Source organism: Synchiropus splendidus, chromosome 10 (assembly GCF_027744825.2).
Source record: "Synchiropus splendidus isolate RoL2022-P1 chromosome 10, RoL_Sspl_1.0, whole genome shotgun sequence".
Lineage (NCBI taxonomy): Eukaryota > Metazoa > Chordata > Actinopteri > Syngnathiformes > Callionymidae > Synchiropus > Synchiropus splendidus.
The window spans coordinates 4692142-4714511 of NC_071343.1; the positions used below are offsets into that span (position 1 = coordinate 4692142).

The window sequence follows — 22370 nt, forward strand, 5'->3', positions numbered from 1 at the left end:
TAATAAAGGCCCTATTCAGGCAGCTTCCTGCAAAGACCCCCCACTGTACATTTTAATAGCACTGAAATTAAAGCTGCTAGTGTTTAATCTTTTAATTTGCCTTTTAACACACATGTAAACCAGCACCCACATGTGAGCGGGAGGGTGACCTCTTGACCCCAAGGGCCACTCATTTTGCAGTAATTGATGCTCAGGAAATGACATCAGCTTTTTCACGGTCCACTCATTCACACACCATCCTCTGAGAGTCCGGTTTACCTGGTGCCATCCTGTGCGCTGCAGTTGATGTCGGCGCCATAGTCCAGCAGGTGTTGGACGATGGTGAGCCAGCCGCGAGCGCAGGCCTCGTGAAGAGCACAGTAGCCAGCGTAGTCCCTGTGATTCACCTCGCACACTCTGTTCTCCAGACAGTACAGCACCACCTCCTGCGGAGAGCAGACACAAGCGGTTGAGCGCGTGGGCTCGGACGACGACACAATCGGGTTTGATGTTTACATTTCCTGGGATGAAGTCGTGTGTTGCTGTCTGACAAACACTCGCATAAAAACGGCGTAACCGCTGAGAAGCTGTCAGAGCTCGTGGAGGAAAGTGACTCAACGCTGTTGGCTGTGCCAAACTCTGCTGTTTGAGTGTGTCGTGTCTGGACGCGACCGCGGCGCCGAGTCGCTATTGTTGCACTCACAACACGGACACAATAGAAGCCGGAGAAAGGGATTCCACAGAGGCTCTAGAGGGGCTCGAGTTTTAAAGCTTCACTTAAGGAATTAAAAATGGGGATTTCACAGAAATTATAAGCAGTTAGTGAGATTTTTCTCCTAAAACTCTCTGCTTTACTCATTTTATCTGGAGATGAAGGTAACGTTTAGGTTATCAACAGACTCCAAAAGCAAGTGCAGTCAGAACCTGGTCACTACCAACACAGATTACAGCTCCACACCGTATCCCCGAGCCATTGTTGGCTAAAAAAAGACCCATTTAGCAGCCACGCCGGTAGAAAACAAGCAGCTCCAACAGGATAGAGCAGCTGGTTGATTAGTTTTTAATCTGGTTCTTTAGGAGAAATATCAAACAGCTCAGTGTAAAGGGCTGTGCAGCTGGACCAATCAGAAGCTCCTAATTCCAGGCTTAAAAGGAGGATGTTTGCATGTTTTTGTATTCCGTTTTAAGCCTTTATTAGTCGTCATTTAGACGGAAGACAATGTGGGTTTTCACTGGATTCTAATGTGTAGTCCACTAGGGGGGGCTTTCACACTATGGGCTCTGTCTCGGGTTAAAGTCTGTTTGCCTCAAAAACACAAATGGACCGGCTTTGGTCCGCTACTCTTCAGCAGGAGGGGTATTAAAGTTAGACAAAAAAAAAAAAACAACGTCACAACGCTAAGATTTAGGGCCATGGAGTCGGCAGTTGCTAGATAAAGTATAAAGTGCTGAAGGGCAGATGAGGCTTCACGACGCAGCATTGAAGCTTCACGACACAGTTTTGATCCAGAGACTCAGAGATAGATAAAGCAACAGCAAAACGCAAAACAGCCCAAGAAGCCAAACAGCTGACGCGTCAAAAGTCTTGATTTTAATCTATCAGCCCATCTACACACGTGAGATTCATGGGCTCGGACACGCTCATACACCAGAATCCTAATAGTCCGGCGCCAGGAGCCGCTGATCGGAACCTGGGGAATGACTCCAAACTTCCATTTCTATGCTAATTCCATCCCTGCGTCTGGTCCAAGTGTTTATCTCTCTCCCACTCTGTGTATTTTAGCGAGCGGAAGAAGCGGGGAGCGGGAGGCTGACAGGGAGATGAGCGCCGGGCTACAAAGGGCGGGACGAGGCAACGGCGAGACAGATGACGGATGGATGAATCTGTGGCTGCGATCGGCCGCGGCGGGCCGCGAGAGAGCGGGAGTGACGTGGGGAAGGAGAAGAGAGCGAGTGCGAGCAGGGAAAAAAAGTGTGAAATGATAAAAGGAGGGGGAGTGGCTGCCGCTCCAACTGGTTTTCGATGGCTGCCAGCATTCCGTTTGCCTGCTGGAGAGAGATTCAGCTCGCCTCTGGGGGATTCCACTCGCTCTCTGTGTGTGTGTGTGTGTGTGTGTGCGTGTGTGTCGGGTGCCGGAGAAGGAGAGAGCCGGCAGACACACTGTGGCGTAGCGCGGATCTTCGGTGTGCAGTTGTTTGTGCCAGCGACTCGCTTGTGTGTGGCGGTGTGTGTAGGAGGTGTAGCGCTAAACCTCCAGAGCCGTGTTTAATATCGCTGGGAGAGAGCGAGGAGCTTAGCACGAGAGCCCCGGCTTCCCGCCAGACACAGACGCGCGCGCGCACATACACACACACACTCCTGCTCAGTATAATGAGACGCTGCTCTCCCCACACACACACACACCTCCCGCCCCACCTCGCTCACTCGCTCGCTCGCGCGCCCTCCGTCCTCTAATCTCCCTCTCTAGAACGCTTCCCTGCGCTCGCCTGCAATCAATGCATCACTTAGACATTTAACCCCTTGCAGCGCCGGCCCGCGCGAGCGGCGCGCACACACACACACACACACAACAGATGTGTGCGTGCACGTGCGCGCGCCTCCTTATGAATCCCATGTGGAGGTGACGCATGAGTGGCGTTTCCTGCGCGGAGCCAACGGTCCAAGCTGCGCGCGCTCTACCTGCCCTGACAAGTGAGACGTGTGGATGTTTGCACGAGCATTAGCGTCGCGGTGAGCGGATGTGCTGGGGCGACAGCTGATCCGAGTTAATCCCACACCGTCAGACACACACGTGCGCTCGTTTCTTTTTTTCCCCACACGTCTGGATGGAAGACATGAAACAGACAGTTCTCGTGTTTTGACATACACCGCAGCCACGATGATCTCGTACGGTTCGGGAGACGGAAAGCAGACGGCGTTTTTAAGACATCGCTGTAGGCCACGGTGACGTAGTGCTCCGGCTCCAAACGGGGAGGTTCCAAGAGCTGTCTCTGTCACCGTTTGACCTGAACCTTCCACACGGGGACAGAGGTCTGACTCGGACAGACCTGTTATCCACCAGCCCCTGGTCCCGCCGCTTCTGGAGCCGTCTCCAACGGACTACAGGGGCCACAGCGGTGAGGTTTTGCTTCCAACCCATGAAGCGCACACGGGTTAACCAACCAGGTGCCGCTGAAACAAGCAGCACCAGACTACAGAGCAGTGCGTGTCACACATATTAGCATCAGACCTCTCCTTGCTGCGAGGGCGTCAAAAGTCCGAGCATGTGACCTGCAGTGGATTCACGCCTGAAACTGCTGGACGGCTTTGAACCGAGCACTCTAACTTATTTCATCAGGTTGTTCTTCAGAGAGAAGCCACCTGACAACCAGGCACACGTGTCCCCCACCCAGTGCCAGCCACCTCACCTAGGGTCCGGACTGCCCACTCTACAACTGTGTGGACCAGAGCTGGACCATCACCATCACTCCACTCGGTTCCTGAACCACACACACTCGAGAAGCAGCCCTGACCGGTGAAGGTGAAAACAAGCGGCAGAGTGCACCTTTAGTTTATCTGAAATTTCAAGGGGCAGGACTGAGGAGCCCCCGAGCGCCGGCGAGAGGAGAGAGAGAGAGAGGGAGACGGATGAAGACATCCGCAGCATCTCTCCTCATTACCATTTCAAATGCTCAGCGAGCGCGTCAGACGAGGGAGAGCGAGAGAATGAAAGCGGAGCGAGGGAGGAAGAGGGAAGGAAGAGAGAGAGAGAAAGGGCTTTCATGTGCGGAGGCACGGATCGCAAAACTAAACGAACATGAAATATGCACAGTGCCGGCCCGGGCACGGGGAACAGCAAAGTAGCGGCGCGCGTCTTAAATTACAAGTGTGTGTGTGTGTGTGTGTGCGTGCGTGCGAGTGTTTTTCCTCCAACGACTGGTGTTCGCGTGCTATACGTGTTTGTCGTGAATTTGCATGTTCCGAGTCTGCAGCAGCAGCAGCGAGTGTGGTGAGCCGTCACTCCGAGGAAAGTGTCAGACGCCTGTTCCTGTCGGGTCATCACTGGCATTTCGGCGTCCCTGTGTGTGTGTGTGAGAGAGAGAGTGAGGGAGTGTGTGCGCGCGCTGGTAATCAGCATGCGAGCCGTGTGTGCGTGCCTCTGTCTCTCAGACCCTCATATCTCTCTGCCTGTGTGTGATAAGCCCTGAGCTCGCGGCGCTGAAACACCAGCGTGAGACAAGCGCTCTGCATCTACAGGCCCGTGCGCCACCGCGAGTGTGTGTGTGTGGCACATTTTTGCACATCCGTGTGTGCGTGTGTGTGTGTGGGAGCCCCAAGGGTCTGCCCCGGGCTTATCACACACAGGCAGTGAGAGACGAGCTTCCTGAGAGGGAGAGAAAGAAAGGGAGGGAGGGGAAGGCGGGGGTGTTGTTTGCGCAGCGGTCAGCGCCTTGTTTGTGTAGTCTCAGGTTCCCCCCCCCCCACCACCACCACCTCCTCTCCCCATCCACATGCGGAGCGCAGGAAGGGGAAAATGCTAAGAGGGAATGAAAAAGAAGGAGGGAGGGGAGGGGAAAAAAACGTTTGCGAGAAATGCATAAATCAGAGAGAGGAGCCAGCTTCTCTCCAGCACGGTTGACTGAACCCTGCTGCTGCGCTGCGCCCTGAGTGCGCGTGTGTGTCGCGGTGTGTGTGCGTGCGCTGCGCACGTCTGCGAGCGAGGAAGGAAAAACAGCCGCCGCCACTGCTAACCACAGCCACCACGGCACATTAGAGGGCCATTAGAACGCGATTATACTCCCAGTGCTTACCTCTCATTCACACTCCTGACTCGCACGAGGGCCGACGTCAACAACTGCGCGCGCAACAAACACACGCGACTATAAAGCAAGCGGTTAATGAGCGACTCAAAAGATATAAAGTCCTGTTTACAGTTGTGAGAAGATCCCTCTGCTGGCGATATAAAAAATGATCAAGGGAGACGCACAACAATGCTCCGCTCAAGTGGCATTAAAACCACTTGGATCAATACATCAATTTGTAAAATCTGTCAACAAGGGAAGAGCGAGCGTTTAGACCCACCAACAGAAACTTGGGAGGGGGGCGAGGAGGGGGGGGAGAGACAGACGACCATCCAACTTTAATTAAAAGCTTCCTGAGCGACGGGAAAGACGGGAGCGGAAAGATTCAGTCGAAAAACACATCCTTTCTTGCGTGCGCGGAGGGAACGGGAGGATCTGGTTTAGGAGCGAACGATTGGCAGCAACACACAAAGACGAGAGGGGGAGTTGGAGGGGGGGGGACTCCCGATGCTAGAGAGCGGCAGCGAGCATCAGTCTCCGTATAATGATCCCACCGATCCCTCACGCTGTCTGCGCGCACACACATGCCAGCGAGTGTGTGTGTGTGTGCCTGCGTGTGTGTCACACTTCGCCTCACGGAAAATTAATGAGATGTGAGAGCGGAGCGAGGCGAGAGGAGGGGAAGCGGCGAGGAGTGTGTGCGTGCGTGTGTGCGCTCGCAAGGAGGAGGGGTGCCAACGACAATCTGAGTCACAAAGAGAGGAAGAGAAAGAGCGCTGAGAGGAAAGAGAGGGAGGGAGCGAACGGAAACCTGCGAGAAGCAGACACGCAGAGGAAGAAAAAAAAAGCGAGGGAGGAAAGGAAGGAGAGGCAGAGCAGGACAGATGCTAGACAAGGATGAGATAGAGGAAGACAATTCCAAGCGTGTCTGCCAGAATCAGGGGGGAGAAAATGAGCTCAATTTGGAAGGAGAGAAAGCAAAGAGTTGAACGAGGTGATGAAGTGAAAATGTGGGGAGATAAGTGAGGGGGATCATGTGAACGAAGCCCATTACCTCGTATCCGAGCCGCGCGGCTCTCTGGAGGAGGGTTTCTCCGGCGTTCTTGTTGACGATCAGCCGCCGCGCCTCGGGCGGGATCGGTCGCAGGGCGGAGGGCTCGGCGGGGGGAGTCCTCTGCGCCCCCACCACCGGCTCTGGTGGGACGCGGTCCACTCTGCCGTCCGCCTGCGGCTGCAGGGTGGGTGGACAGAGCGCGGCGGGGGAGCACGGCTTGACTGGAGAGCCGGGATAATGATGAGGAGAGGCAGCTCTCTTCCTCGGAGCCCCGCGCTGCTCAATCAGCTGTGGAGAGAGTGAGAGAGCGTTACACTCGCTGCCACGGAGCAGACGGGACCTGAGAGTGAGGGGCACACGCACAGCAACGAGAGCCCAGCTGACGAAACCAGCCCGCTCTGACGCAACACTGCGCACTTGGCAAACACCGAAAAGGAAAGTGAAATATAAAGTAGGAAAGTGTCGACTGCCTGAGCTGCGGAGTAGAACCGCAGCTGGACAGAAAGAAGGATTGTGTTAAATTCAGAGGTACACAAGGACTAATCTTCAGAAAATGAACATGGGAGTAAAGAAAATCCAAAGCTAAGCACCTTTTGTTTGTGTTAGTGACTCCTCCATTTGAGCAAAAACTGTAAAAAACTGTACGAATATCACACCACCACAGACACATATTGGCGACAAACATAAACACCTAACCTTTGACTGGCATCCTTTCTGGTCTGCGCAAAACTTGTACCATAGGTCAAACAAACTAGTATTATGAAAGTTGTCCAGGTGACAACGTGTGTTTTCAAATTATTATGATTCTCGAATCCTTTGAAAAAAAAAAAGCAAACTGTTCACGCCCCAAACACTGCAGGTTGGCGCGCCACTTTTCTTTAACCACTAAACCAACAGAGCCCTCTGAGCGCAGCGCACGAGAGAGCCGCCTGACTGTGTGTGTGCATGTGTGTGTGTTTGCGTAGTGCATGCCCTCTCAGTGGAATTCCATGTCGGAGCAGCTGTCAGGCTGAGGAGGAGCAGGGGAGGAGGGCGCCGCGGCCAGAAAACAACTAGCCTTCCTTTTTTCCCCTCAATTTTACCCCGCGCTCATTTTTTCCCCCGTCTTTTGAACTTGTACACCCAACCATGGCTGCCACATTCCTCGCTGTGAGTGTGTGTGTGACTGGTGCCTTGTGCGCAGCACTAGTACAATGTATAATTGCTCCAGGGTTTTGTCGTAATGTCAGGAATGCTCACAAACACGTAGACACTCAGGGCCCTGGCAAGCGTCGGGACACAAGACAGCGCCGATGACACAGGTTTGACAATTAAGGCCCGAGACAAACAGGCATGAGGCGATCCGCGGGGAGTCACTGAGGGCACGGGGAGGTCAAAGCTCCAGCAGCCCTCCAAACATTGTACACATACTTCCTTCCGCCCTCCCTCAGCTGCATAATCTGAGGCGCCGACAGGCATACGGAAACAGACTCTGCACACATCCAGACGGCCGCCTGGGCCAGACACCACCATCAACACTCACCTTGTCACTGTCAGCTGTGCCCAGATCAGCTGCGGAGTGCCGGTCGGGGCTGTTGGCTGCCGCCTCTTTCTTCCTCTCTCTCTCCCTCTGGCTGGTGTGCTTGGTCTTGCACGGCCGCTTGCCCTTGGGTTTGTCACCGTCGCTGTAGCGGTGAGGCTTGTGGGGAGGGGTGTCTCCGGGTGACGGCTCCGGAGCCGGAGAGGGAGGGCCCCTTCTTGGCTCCTTGAGGCCACGGTCACCTGAGTAGAGTCCTGGTGCGTGCACTCTGTCCTTCAGCTGGCTGGGGGGGAGGGGAGCGGTGGCGGCGGCGACTCCTGTGCGGAGGGAAGAGGGAGGAAGAGTGAGTGGCTGAAAGCTTGGTGGAGGATGGGAGGGATTGCAAGGCCATCTCTCACACTCTGTTGGTTTATTAATGAGCACACAGAGCTGTCTGGGAGCGCAGCACGCCTGCTCGATCAGGGGAAAAAATAGGAAAAAAATAACCTGCACGACCACCACCACGCAGACACACATCCCCGCTGCCATGGCGGCAAGGACACCGACACTATAATCTCCTTAAACAAATGTGATGCCTCCGTCGCATTTAAGCCTTTTGTAATACGTATTTACATGTAAAAAAAATCAAGCCCAAAAAAACAAAAAGCCTGCCCTTGGAACTACAACGGATTTAATGGTGAAATGACACGTTTGATTTCCGCAATCATTTCAGAGCATATCGCAGCTGTGTGAAAAGCTAATTGCATTACAATTCAGGTTGGTCCAGACCAGTGCACAGTGAACGCAACACGAAGAGGTAGATGAACAAAACCAAACAGCGGCTTTGTCAAGGCCTTAAAGCAAAGAGGTTTCTAAAAAGCAGAGCTGTATTTTCATATTCACTGGTGTAAAATTGATTTAAAGGCAGCCATGTTTGAGACGTTACACTCATTTATGATACATTACAGAGCGCTAAAGACGCTAATGTGTGGATCATTCGCCATTGGTTTGCTACAGTCGGGGTGACGCCATCCGTATCTGGGCGATGCACGTGCATTTATCATGACACCGCTGTTGCCGGGCTGATGTCACCCAGACAGTGAAATGTTTTGTTTTGTTTTTTTTTTTTAGAAAGGAGCACATGGTGAAATGAAACAGAAATATCCTCCGATTTGTCCCACCTTCTTCAGCAGCCCACCAATGTGACAAAAAGGAAACCAGGTGTCACCTCACCCCTCGCCTCATGTGTCTCCCGCACCACGCACACTCAGCGGTCCCCCGTGACCGGTTTCGAGGAGGAAGCGGAGAACTCATTGATCACGCATTAGTCACCTGCCCACACACATCTCCACCAGCCACTTCCCTCATTTGTTCATCGCGCTCGACGCTGCCGTGGACTCCTCGCCGAAAACACACAACCCAAAGGGGAAGGGTTTTTTTTTTTTAAACTTCCCCGGGTCTCACTTCTAAATTTCATCCTTTCGCTTGGCAGAGGGAAGTAGTCTCTGCATCATTTCCTCCCCCCCACCCTCCCTGAAGGCTTCGGGGAAATCCCCTAAAGACAGACTGCTCAACAAGAAAGCGAAACGGGAGCCAAAGATAGATTTCCGTTACCCCGGCTGAACCCTGAGTCGCAGCAGCGGTTTGCTCGGCTGGCGGCACATTCTTACCATTAAGAAGCTTCTCGCAGCCCCATTTCCTGTTGATCTCGGCTCTCTGAGCGGCGGCTCTGTCATCTTGTTCCCCGGGCCTGATCTTGCGCTCGCGAGGGCTTTGAACCGAGGCCAGGGATCTGGACTGAGTCCAGGGCCGCTCCTGTTTGATCTGGGGGCAGTCCGGTGACGAAGGCCCCGTTGCTGGCTTACTGAGCCTCAATCCTTTCAGCTCGATGCAAACCTTGAGCTTCCGTACCTCCTCGTCGTCGTCTTCTTCGGCGCTGGCTGGCTCATCTGCGCACAACAACAAGTCCAAGTCTCTTAAAGGTGCAGTCGCAAAATGAATCTTGCTCAACAGAACCGCAAGAAATTAAAAACTAGCTCGAGATGAAAAAAAAAAAAGAAAACATTTCCTCTTGAGTGTGCATTGATGTTGAAAAGCACAGTGTGTTTGGACACATTTCGATCAGAACCAGCACTCATTCCTGGCTGGGTTTCCCTCTCCACATGCCTCACTGAACCTTGGCTGCCACAGCGCGCCACGTTCTCCCGTCTGGACCCCTTAAGATTGGAACCAACCACAACAGAGCGGCAAAAGAACTGTAGCCACATTCACAATGTGAAGGCTGTTTGGTACAATCTTGTACAAGCTTTAGCTCCCTCACACATGTGACATGAACACCACTTATTGGTCTCACACACACGTGTCACATGATGATCCGTAGGTGAAAAACATCACATTTGTTTGCTGGGGAAAACAGACTCTAGACTAGTGCTTCAAATAGCATCTTCAACCTGCTAAATCTCGCACAAATAATGGCGCCGACTCTTAAAATAAAGTGCTAGAAAGTTGTGTTGCGAGAGGTCGGCCTGATCAGTATTCACACACGTAATGGTCTGTAGACAACCGAGCAAAAAAAAGAACAAAGGGCATAAATCACTACATTGTTATGGCTCATAAAATACCCTCCGAGCTCAAATTTAACGCACGCACCGAGGAAAGAGGTCTGGAGCTGATTGTGAAACAGACCTTGGAGAGAAATGAGTGAGAAGACGGCGAGAGAAGGCGGTAATAAGGAGAGGAAGGAACGGAAGCGCGGGGCAGACATCCCCATCTAGAGGCTTGTCGCCAACACGGACGTGTTTCGTTCGGATGCCTGCCCCTGACAGCAACAGTCAGATGACAAGAATGGTTTAGTTGTCTGTCACTGACTGTCATCGCCAGCGAACAGACCTTTAGTGTGCAGGGAGGGCGACAGCGCTGCCACGACAGCAGAGCAAGGGCAAACTCGCTGCAGGAGGGGAGCCAAAGTAAAAGTTGAGAATGAGCACAGAGCGCTATAATAAACCCAGAGGAGTTGTCAGCTCGGACTCGGCAGAGAGCCAGTCCAGGTTCTCCTGTCCGATATGCCTCGCTTGGGTGGAGGCTGGCAAGATACTGAGAAAGCCAGTCTACATCCCGGGCGATTCACCTGTCAAACCAGAGCTTTGCCTTTCTTGGTCACTGCTATAGATCAGAATCAGGGTCTGCCACAAATCCTGCCGTCACACCAGCAACTTGCGTCAGAAGTGGGATGTCAGAGTCGGAAAACTGTAACGTTGCATATGCAGTGGAACAGTTCGACAACGGTGTTAAGAAGAGAGACACGCTGAAGCAACAGGAAGCAGTTTCTACTTTCATATCTCTATTAAACGACTGAAAACGCGGCAACTTTCACTCATATATTTTCCGTCTTATTTATATGCTGCTCGTCTGTAAAGCTTTGGTTGTTTGACTTGTCTGCCGTCGCTGGCGAGAGCAAGTGTGATGGAAAAAAAAAAAAAGAAAACCAAACAGATGAGTGGGGGGGATGAAGGGAGATGAAAAGCGAAGAAAAGAGCAGCTTTGAAGAGGGCGGGTAAGCACAGCAGAGGAACAGCAGCACTGAAAGAAGAGAGAATGGCTGTCCCTCTTCCTCGCTTCTCTCTCACACCCGCTCAAAGACAGGATTAAACACTTCTGTGCGCTGGCTGCCGCACAGAGTGAGAGATGGGACAGACGGAAGGAGAGAGCGAGCGAGAGAGCGAGAGAGAGAGTCAACCAAGCTTGTTACAAAGTGGGTTTAAGGTGGAATTGATGGGGACGGAAGCGGAGACGAGAAGAGCGATTTTGCACGAGGAATCAGACAAGGTTCGACGTCACGTGAGATGAAGGGAAACATTGTTGCAGAGACAGCAGAAGAGCTGAGTGGTAATTTGTTTCCATCGACTTCTCACCTTTAAAAATCCTGGCTCTTTTCTCTGGATAATTGGCCCGTTCGTCTTCATGCTCGGGATCGTCCCGCTCCAGCTTGGGGTTAAGCGGTCGCTTTCTGGAAGCTCCGAATGCGATGGCGGCGCACTCCTCATAGAGTCCTTTCGCTGCTGACAAAGTAGGCGGCAGGCAGTGGTTCCCTTCCGGGTCCACCCCTGCCTTCCTGCCGCCGTCCTTTGGCCCGACATGGCTCGCGGGCCTGGCCGCCTCCCGACCGGCGCACGGAGCTTCCTTCTGACTGGCACATCTCTGGAGGACGGGAACTCTGTTGGAGGGGAACGCGGGACGGACACCTGAGGACACAGATGGGTCGGGAAAGACGGCAGCGGAGGGGAGACAAAATGAGAAACAGAAGATGAAAGGCGGGTAGACAGACAAACCGCAGACAACCAATCAACCGGGGAGACAGACGGAGGGCAGGCGGGCAAGGGTGGGGTGGGGGTGGGTGAGAGAGGGGAAAAAACCCAGTGAAACACCAGCCAGCTTTTATTCTTCTTTAAAGACAGGCCGTAAAACTTTGATGGGGTAAAGACTTTTTAATCTGATGTGAGCCTCGCCAGCGGGCGCCGCTTCTGCGCAGCGCTTCCAGAAAGAACATCGCGCGGCGTATGGCGACTCTTCCTCCCCCTCCTCCTCCCTCTGTCCTACCCCAGGGCATGACCGCACCACGCCCTTCTCACATAGAGCGTGACTCTAACCCCCCACCTTCCCCCGCTCGCCAATTCCCTCTCCCTCCATGCCATAATTAGGCTCACACGTCAGCCGCGGCCTCGCTCCAACACACAGCTGGGCTCCCGGCCAACCCAACTAACTCCCCTCCTCCACCTCCTCCTCCTCCTCTTCCTCTCTGTCTCTCTTTCCGTTCTGCGCTCTCCCCTCTGCTTTCACCCACTAACTCTCACCCTGTTTTCACTCTTCCCTACCGCCACCGTCTCCTTGCACAGATGAGCACAAAAGACTTCTTGAAAATCAAACTCCCCCTCTCCGTCTCTGGACTCCCTGAGCTTGTGTAAGAGCGTGTGTGTGTGTCTTTTTTTAGAGTGACCCGGTCTTGCCTCGGCATTTGCCGCGTGTGTGCGTGGACACCTATTGTCTATGCCAGTGTGCGTGCAGGGTTACTCACCCTCCTTCTCTCCCTGCCGGGTGGTGCGTTGGTTGGGCTCCAGCAGTCGCTCTCTGCGCTGGCCGTCTGCCAGCTCCCGTCCTGCCGCCGGGGCCGACACACACACACCGCCGCCCTCCTTCTCCTTCAGCTCCAGCTCAGAGAACCGCATCATTGCCCGCTGAGTGCACAAACACACACACACACACACACACACACACACAAATGCAGAGAAATCCCATGAAAACCACTCATCGCCTCACACACCTCTCTCTCTCTAACACTAAATCTAGCCTCAACAGGTACAGAAGCAAAACAAAAATGCATCAGGAGTCACATTTCCCTGAACATGTCTAAAAGAAAATGCCTTAAAAATAAACTGACACAAATATATATGTATATACGCACATAAGACAAGAAGGTGAGACAGTCAATAACAAGCTGGGCAGTAAGGCACAGGTTAGACTACTGCAGCCACTGTGAGTCCATGCACTCTGGGGCTTTCAGTCCTGGCAGCTCCCTGTCTCACACATAAACATGGCTACACAGCATATACATCTTAAGGCCTGGACCAGAGAGAGGAGATGGAAGAGGAAAGAGTGTGCAGGATTACAGAGTACACAGGAGAAAGAGCCCATCAGAGGCAGATGTGATAAGAAATGTAAAGAACTGACCTCCCAGTTAGCTGCAGGTTGACTTATATTACTCCCCTCTCGTGATATGACTTCCATCTAAGCAATTAGAATCGGGGGGCTTAATATATCTGTCCATCAGTTCATGTGTTTATTTGTTACGGTACCCCACAGACAACCCCACAAGTTACATAAAAGCATTTCTGGACTAACAACAATATCAGCTTTACATCCCAAGTTTGCCGAAGAGATAAATCATAAATGTCATCACAGTCAACGGTCTGAAAATCAATGGCTGTTACAGTGAGTACGCGGCATCGGGGTGTAGGTTGAGGGTGTTCGGTGAGTGATATCAGCGGAAGAATCTTGGACAGCAACAGCTAGGAATGACAGGGGTGAGGGTGGTGGGGGACTGGTGACATGCCGACAACAGGAGTTTGATGGAGGGCAGCGGATGGTTTTTAACCACAGTACAAGCTCTCCGCAGTCCCTCACCTCCAGGATCATCACAGCCATAGGCAAAACGTGAAGCACGAGGCTGCCAAAGTCATGCTCTGAAAGCCTCTGTGGCTCTATAGCGCAGTCAGCACTCACACATGCTTTAGCCTCAAGGCAGCCACACAAGGACAGGCACGTATGGACAGACCAAAAGGCACCAGAAAACAGCCCCATACGATGCAAGACATGACAGCCCTGGTTAGTCTTGGAGCTGCTGCACTTGGTATGGGGCTTTCACCATCTCCTCCATTCACTTAAATCACAATTTTTACAGGTAACGTTTTGTTTCTCTCTTCCCATATTCTGGATATAGAGAGGTTGCAACGATGCTGAATGACACGCTGACGCTCTGACCTGTCCGGCAGAAGCAATAGATGCCAATGAAAATGACCTTGTAGCATGACAGAGTGAAGGTCAGGCCGGGCGTGACCCGAGGGGGGTCTCTCTTCTGGATTGCGCTTCAAATCTCATGCAGAATGTTTTGAATGCAGCGCTATCAAGCAAAGAAGTTTTGCAAGGTTTGTGAATTTATTTTTTTATTTTTTGGGGGGGGGCGGGTGAATGTCAGAACTTAAATTTGAAATGTCTGCATAGGTGGTGAATTACAGCCGAACAACGTTTTTTAAACACAGGAGAAAAGCGATGATGGTCTCACCTGCAAAGCTCTCTGTTCCCGGCTCAACTTGCTGGAGTCGGCGTACAGCTCCGTGGTGACACACTTAAATCTGTCTCCGACATAGCCAGAGGAGTTAGCGATCCTTTTGGCAAGGCTTGATTTACGTGAGCTTTTAGATGAGGCCTGGCTACCATCTTCCTCCTCCTCCCCTTCTCCTTGAGACTCCCCTAGATCAACAATGCCGTCCTCCTTTTCATTTTCCTTCACGGTCATGCTTTCTTGGTCTGACTCTTTAGCCACATCTGTGCAAATTTGAGATTTGGATTGAGAGCGACTTTCTTTGTCTCCTTTGTCCTTACCAGAGCTGCGTTCCCCCGACGTGCGGGCGCAACGCAAAGTGCTCTGGTCTTGCTCCCCCTCTTCTGGGCTGGGGCACTGTTCGTCTAAGCTCTCCTCTGCTTGGGATTCATTTCCAGGGGAAGTTGGGGGCATGTTCAACATGACTTCTGCACTCACTGCGTCCTTTGGCTTTCCACTGGGAGATTCTAGCAGTCTGTCTGTGCTGTTGGGCTTGAAAGCGGGGCTTTGTCCAGAGAGAATGGGATAAGAATGAGGAACAGGATGCTGTTTTGGCTCATACTCAGTCTTTGATGTGTTTTGGTTATTATGGTGACATTCCTTTTGGTTTACCTTCATGATCGGGTCAGCACAAGGTTGTTTATGCGCTGACGGGGTAGACTCCATGTCTGTGTCTGAGTGTACAAGGTCGATGCAGACAACATTTTCTTTGTGTGACACAGAAGAGAAGGGGGATTTGAGTTGATTGCTACCCTGCCCTTGTACACCTGCTTCCCTATCAGGCTTTAATTGGATCCCTTCACTCATCTCTTTCCCGCTGTTTTGATCTCTCAGCCCCACACATTCTTCAACATGTCCTCTAGGTTTCAAGTTAGCTTCTCCCCTTTCTGACGACTTGCTGTCTGGATGAGGCTGCATGAGCGGGTGGGTCATCTCCTGTGAGTTATACGTGAGATACTCTCCCCCTGCACCAGCTGGGAGGTTATGATAGGGTAAGGGGTGTTTGGCTGCCAAGTGGGCAGGGTAAAGGCTGTTGCTGCCTAGCAGTACAGGATGCGGGTAGACTGGGGTTTTCCCAGCAATGGGCAGCGAGTGCAGTGTCATGCCATCGGGGATGGGGTAATGAAGGTACCTGTTGGTGAAGGCCAAACTCTGATTTAGGTATGCATCACCTTGAGGAAGGTAAAGTGGAGCAGTAGGGTGACCATTTTCTAAGCACGGCCTTTTGTAGGAGGAAAGGTCTGGGGTTGTCTCACTTCTCTTCGAAGTCTGGGAGGACTTCTCTGGGGCTTCTCTGCGGTGGCCGATGATTGGTGCCAGCTCTGATTGGCCGGTACTCTGCTTGACCCACTCACCATTTGGCTTGGGGGAAAGAGTGCTTGGGTTGACTAGGGAGCCGGCGGAGCTCTGTGAAGACGAAATGTGATGGTTTGATTCCCCAATTCTTGGACAGGACGAACTCCTTTGCTGAGGAAGTACTCTCTCCAGACCCTTATGTTTAATGACAGAGGGCGAAGAAACTTTGGCTTGAGAAGTTCCCAAATCCGCGCTGTGTCTTGGAGACGGTGGTAAGCCTGGGGTGTGCTGCGTATGGGAGGGGGAACGGCTAGGTACCACCCAGGAGGAGTGTAAAGTGCTGATCATGTCTGACCTCTCGGAGACCTTTGAAGAAGTGCTGCTCACTACAGAGTGAGGGTGCGAGGAGGGAGAGTGCGATAAGTTCTCTTTTAAGAGTTCTCCTCCAGGGGAAAGTCCATACCGTGCACCTGGCGCCATAGTGTCCATTTTTACTGGGAATCCATTTGGAGTCAGACCAAACTCCATCATTCTTCCGGACAAATCCAGTGGCTTCTCAGCAGTGTCTTTGGTTGCTGGGGGTTGCTGAGCTGTCCTGTCAAAACTGTTCTTGGAGGGGGACCTACTTGGTCTTCTTTCCTCCCCAGAGCCGCGATGTTCAGACGCAACATCTCTTGACCGGGATTTATGAGGACTAGGCCGAGCAGGGGAAGGTTGCTCTGATGCCATGCTGCTGATGGAGAAGGGATGAGGGATGGATTGAGTGGAGGTGGATGAAGAGACTATCGACGAAGTGGAGGAGGTGGGCAGCTGACCTATCCTAGCCACAGGTCTTTGTAAATCTGGTGCACTGTCAATGACAGAAGAAGGCGGGTGAGGCTGTGGGAGGCGAGAGGATGGATGAGGTGATGAATCAGTCGGGAGGCTGTTGTTAGTTCCCCCATTGGCACCGCTAGAGCTACTGCCGCTACTACCACTGCTGCTAGTGCTGATGTTGATCGAGGTGTTCCTCGATGGAGAGCGACTCGGTCTGCTGCTTTGACTAGGCGACCGGTCCCTATCTAAAGCAGCCTGGTGATGCTGCGGATGAGGGGTTTGTTGATGGATCTGTTGTGCAAAAGAAGGTGCCACGCTGAGCCCTTTATCCTGACAGTGTACCATTGATGTGGGGGCCATTGTGACCGCTGGAATCCTCATAGGCGGAGCAACCAATGACGAGGAGATAGAAGAATGCGGATATGGGGGCATGTAGTACAATCTCTCAGCAGCAGATGTCACCGCAGCGGGGTTGACGCTTCCCCCCTGAGCTGTGCACAGGGAGGGGAAGGCCAGGTGCTGGGGAAGGTAGGGGTTGGGTTGGCTCAGCAAAGACGCTTTATACATGTTCAGCGCATACTTGGATGAGTCCATAAAGGGATACATGCTTGCTTCAGGGTAAGGGTTGAGCCACGGCAAGCGGAGGTAGCTTCCACTGGCTCCTGCCAAGCTCAGTTCAGTTGCTTTGTCCCCAGGCCCTACTCTGCGATCCAAGCCTAAATTCTCAGCTCCGGCTCCAGGAACCAGCACAGGCTTGTGAAGACTTGGAGGGATGCCCTTGTAGAGGCCCATGTATCCATTATTGGGCTTGCGACTGTCAAGGGGGCCGTCAGGCTTGTACATCATCTCTGGGAGGCCATCCCTGCCATAACCGAGGGGAAGGACAGGCTGATCCCGGCCCTTCTCAGCTGGCATCGTCCGGATCCCTGGATATACAACACCGCCATGAAGACGAAGACCATCGTGCATCAGGGCGCCTCTGTCCAGCCCCATAGCTGCCAGGGGGGTTAACCTTGCATCCACCTGGAGCAGAATTTCAAAGAATTCACCTTAAGCATGAAACGAAAAGAAATGAGACCTTGTTTGTGGGACACACATGCTTACCATGTTTCGTGTGATGTGGTTTCCTTGTCTTAGTTCCAGGTTGGTCTGTAGCTCAGCACTGACATCACGAACAGATGTTGCCCTTTGGGGATAAACAAACATTAAGCCAGTGTCACCACAGAAACAACAGCTACATATTCCACGGCCCAACATTTCCTTCCTCAATTTAAATATACGAAGAAAAAAAACCACACACTGTCTGTTGCTCTACCATGATTTCACGCACATTTTAAAGCCTTTTGTGTTCCTGCTCCGTCGGATCGTCGCAGTGGCAGCCACAATAATCACACCCTTCCCTCATTCACACATTTGCAGTCAGTAGCAATTAATGCTTTGAGCGGCGCTTTCCTCACATCTATCAACAAACCTTAGGCAACACCCTCCGCCCACGCCCACCCACCGCTGACCCCCCTGTCATCCCCGTGGGCTCGGCATGCATAATGGGGCTTCCATTATTTAGTCAAGCTCCCCACGAACGGGTTTTCGGAGGCTCTTTTGACCCGTTCTTTCAGCACGGAAAGATTAGACATCAGAGACCACTTTGTTGGGAGCGCAGACACTGGCCGCCAACACCGCGACACATCTACAAACACATCAAAACACGCCGGGATAAGCCGGAACCCAAATTATCTCCAAGGATCATTTGCCCGGAGCACACCTGTACTGTTCATTTGATAACACGTGTTATGAAAGACACAATTTTCACGTGGAATTTCAGATCACAAATGTTGGAAAAGCATGCCAATATCTTGATTTTAAAAATAAATCAAGAAGCACATTTCCAGTAATTACTGCAATGCTAAGAGCGTAGTCTTTTCGGATGTTAACAAGATGCATTTTCTTTATTTTCTTTTTTTCCCCCCCCAACAGGATTCTGTGGAGAGACGGGAAGCATAAAGTAAAGCGCTGCTGCGTTGCATCGTCTCCTCTATCATGACAGAGAAACGCCTCAGAGCCGCTGGCACGCCACTTTTTATTGCCGTGACCTGGGGCCATTAATCAGCCTGCTGTGGGCCCCTTGAGCGGCGCTCCCATCCCCCCGCCCCCTTATGCCTGCCGCCGCTCTCACGGCAGCAGGACTGAGCTGCAACACGGCTGACTCAAACGTGTGCGTAGGCTTAATGCAGGGCTGTTCACCTCGCAGACTTCCCTGAATTCTTCTGCAGTGATTGTACACACCGGCAACGACTCGCTGACGGCTTACAGATGGTGATAAGGAGGGGAAGTAGGTCAGGTCAATAAAGTGTCTTGTGACTTCACAACGTGCCGGCGCGAATGATTTTGCACGGTCAACAGTCCACAGGTCATGCTGCCAACTGGAGGGAGAGACAGTCAGCAGAGGCTGATAATCCACTTCAGTTATGTTTCCATAGAAATCATTTGGATCTATCAATACTCTTCTTGTGTGAAATTTGAATTCGGCACCGCAAGCCTGCAGGTGGAGCACACCGTCGGTTAAATCTCATTAATAGTTCAGCTCAACTGCACTTGCGGTTCATTACCATTCATCACCAAACTCAGCCAAACCAGCTTGTAGCTTCCAGCTGACAGGGTCTAAACTTGGGAGCGTCTGGATACGCAAACTCTGCGGGACAATTTTCTATTTAAATCAAGGATTGCTGGCTTTCTGACACGACCTTTAGCCGTGTATCTTTGTCTCTTTAAATGACAGCACAAGTCTTCTTCGTCGATTTCATTTTGAAGTCTGTGCTTGGATCACGACGCCCAATGAAAAATTGGTCCTGTGAGACTCCCGTCAAATACAGCTTCTATTTTCATGGTTGATCAGTCGCAGAGGCTTGATTCAAAATCGTATTGTGATGATATTGCCGTACACTGTATTGTCGACATCTAACTAGACGAGCCAAGACTCTCGCTCCCAAAGAACCATGACAGCAGGTGGCTTCACTATCGCTCAATTCCTGTGTTGAAGACGACTGTCGGGGTTTGCTGCAGTGCTACATCCGCTACAAGGTTCTAGGTCCTAGTCGCACTTGGAATTTGCAACAGTGTTTAGACGCTACATGTCTCAACATTAGTTCATACACAAACAAAATTGGATTCATGTCACAAGTCAACCCTCAACACGCAAACACTAAAGAAATGTCTCTCATTAACATCTGTAAATTTTTAAATCTCTTGTGAACTAGTTCCATTTGGTATTATTTTTCTTATGCTGGGGCTACAATCATGTCCCATCCAAATGTTGTTGGTTTACGGTCGCCAGAGAAGCTGTTGGACATCTCAAAACCAAAGCTTTGTTCGCGTCCGACCCATGTCTTCCACCCAAACACGTGAGACTCAACATGGCGCCTGCATCAACCATTAGGCGAGCTCCTCCTCATCTGAAGCAAACATGCCTGCCATAATGTGAGTTCCTGGAGTTCAACAGAGGCTTCAGTTGTTTTGTGGTCCAGGTGTGAAAAGTGTCGGTACCGGTCGGCCCAACTTTGAACACAAGATGGGCCCCACTGGAGGTCACTTGTGTTAGCCAGATTAGAATATCCTGAGAAGAGCTCGCGTTATTACCACGCCACTGGGCGAGACAGTGATGACGCCCATCCCCGCAGCTAAGAATAGTTGGCGCAACAGACGACCCCAACACTCCGATCCATCAGCGCCATCGCGGCGGTCCGAGTCGCTCCGATAAAGCAGCCCGCTGGAGCGCAGCCGCGACGCGCACCATTAAGCAGGAAACCGCCGGGAGTTCGGCAGCTAAACCTCACATGTGTCTGGCTGCTGCTGCTGTCGAAACGGGTTCTGATCGACGCACAAGGCTGAGAGAAGGAGCCAGCGGGAGAAGAGTGTCCTCCTTATCCCTCATGTTTCCTGCCTCTGACGCCAGAGACTTGAACTCTGCGTGACCTCCTGCTATGCGCACCGGAACAAACACCGGCTCCGCTCCTCATTTCCTCCCGGGCTCAAGTCGCTCTGAAGCGAGTGACATGGAGGGCAGGCGGCGGAGAGAAGCGCCGCTTTGTTCTTCGCAGAACATGATGAAGAAGCAACAGGAAAAGCGAGCGGCTCCGGTGAAATGTGACTCGGGTTCTGTGGAAGGAGTGTGGGCGCCCTCTCGATCTTTGTCCCTGGAGCTGCGCCAGACTCTCTGAAGCGCAGAGCTCCGATCAGCGCCAGAAAAAATGTGCTGTGACGCAGGATAATCTCCACAGCGACGGGGGTGGTGTGCGTGCGTGTGTGAGACAGAGAGAGAGAGAGAGGGGGAGCGTGTGCGCGCGCGCGAGCGTGTTGAGGGTTAAACAGGGATTAAACGAGGCGTGCGCGCACACAGACGAACCACAAACCCGGACGCGACGCAGTTGTTGACCGAGCGCGCAGCAGAAAAGTCTCCGCACAGTTGTTTTTATTGGAAAGACTTGAGACAAACAATCACGTGTCTCGAGGTTTCATGAGAATATTCCAGAAAAAAAGGTTTCCGACGGCGATGACGTCATTAACGAGACAGAGTTCCAGGAAACTGACTGCATTTCTTAATCCACAAAAAAAAGTTGTTTGAATAAAAAACATTTTGAATTCATTAAATTCAAGTTCGGAAAGATTTTCCTGAATAAACACTTGAAGAATCACAACCTGATTTAATTATGTGGCTCCTTTAAGTTCAATTATTGATGTTATTAATTCAATAACTTGAAAATGATATGAAAAACATGCCATTTTTTTTCTTGTCTGAGATATTTCAGGGTTGTCCTCATCGCTTAAGCAGAATAGGGGCCGCCTACAAAGGCAAAATCCAAATTCAGAGGAGCTTTTCAGCCCTTTTTGTCAGCAAGTAGTGAAGTGTGACCGTTGATGGCCAACCCAGCAGAACTCTGCTTTTAAGGTAGAGAGGACTATTATGGATGCATCATGCTTTCACCACTGTCAAGCCCAGCACAACAATTTTCCAGAACGTTGGGTGACAGTTGCGAGATCGTCAAAAGTTCACCGTATCCTTGCAATGACCACAGAGTAAAGTGGCCACAACTGATTTTCAGGAGTCCGGTTTAATATTTCCCAGAGAAACAATGGCAAAACTGGCCAGTAGACTAAAACCATTGTTTGTTTCAATAAAGGTTATGAGGCTTTAAAATGACACATTGTCTCGGAGGAAAATGGCACAGCGTGAAATTACATTTGCAGAAATGAATTGAACGTATCTCTATTTGGAAAAATGTCGCTCATAAACTGTCACTCGACAAGATTGTAAAATGTATGTATAGATGAGCGGTTCACCGTGACAAGCGAAGAGGAGACTATAAGTAAACGCGAGACAACAAAGACGAGAAAATAACGACAAGAAAAAGGTTGAAATATCCCAAGACACAGTGCAGAGAAACGCGCACAGCACTTCAAGTAATAGGATGCTGGGAGACTAAATTCAGGTGCAAAGAGTGAATCTGATAGCAAGAAGAGGAATTTTAGAGGTGGGAACGAGGTTTGGGGTTGAAAATTCGATAACTTCAACACACGCTGAGAACCCAGCTCGCCACGAAGGGCCGAGTCGTGGAAAGCAAGTCGGAGACAGGAGCTCTCAGCCGGCGCGAGACAGAAAGCGCAGAATCGGACACGTGGCCGCTTTAATTGTTATTGATCACAGAGTCGACGTGTGCCAAATGGCCCAATTGATCATCCCAGCGGCGCGGTGCGTGGAAACACCACATCCGTGTTTTTCCCCGAGATTCTAATAAAACAAAACCTCGGCTCCGAGTGGAAAGAGAGGGGGCGCGAGAGTGTGGAGGGAGGAGGTGGTGGCGGCAGCAGCAGCGGCGGCGGTGGTGGTGGTGGGGGAGCCGCGCAGAGCTGGAAGAAGCCAGCGGCGTCTCTTCAGCTGTCACATTATTAGCGACAGAGCTGTAAACAAGGGGGGCACTGCGTCCTCCCAGGCTGCTGCATTCAGGTCGGTACACGGTTCAATTCCCCCCTCGGCGACACGGCCGTCAACAACGGCGACATTGTGAGGCCCCCCGTGC

General features: G+C 51.8%; 1 protein-coding gene across 3 annotated transcripts in view; it reads right to left on the reverse strand.

Moving 5' to 3' along the window:
• bcor (BCL6 corepressor) overlaps positions 1 to 22370 on the reverse strand; it is a 40893-nt gene that overhangs the window by 4651 nt on the left and 13872 nt on the right. For 2 of the 3 annotated variants that reach the window (XM_053877254.1, XM_053877256.1), the window contains 9 exons: positions 17404 to 17485; positions 14149 to 17322; positions 13038 to 13094; positions 12385 to 12544; positions 11225 to 11554; positions 8984 to 9262; positions 7338 to 7651; positions 5816 to 6103; positions 259 to 425 (listed from right to left, as the gene is read on the reverse strand). In XM_053877254.1, the coding sequence (XP_053733229.1) occupies positions 259 to 425; positions 5816 to 6103; positions 7338 to 7651; positions 8984 to 9262; positions 11225 to 11554; positions 12385 to 12544; positions 13038 to 13094; positions 14149 to 17322; positions 17404 to 17485 (4851 nt within the window). The remainder of the gene's footprint in view (positions 1 to 258; positions 426 to 5815; positions 6104 to 7337; positions 7652 to 8983; positions 9263 to 11224; positions 11555 to 12384; positions 12545 to 13037; positions 13095 to 14148; positions 17323 to 17403; positions 17486 to 22370) is intronic. The other variant, XM_053877255.1, reaches the window with a different exon arrangement.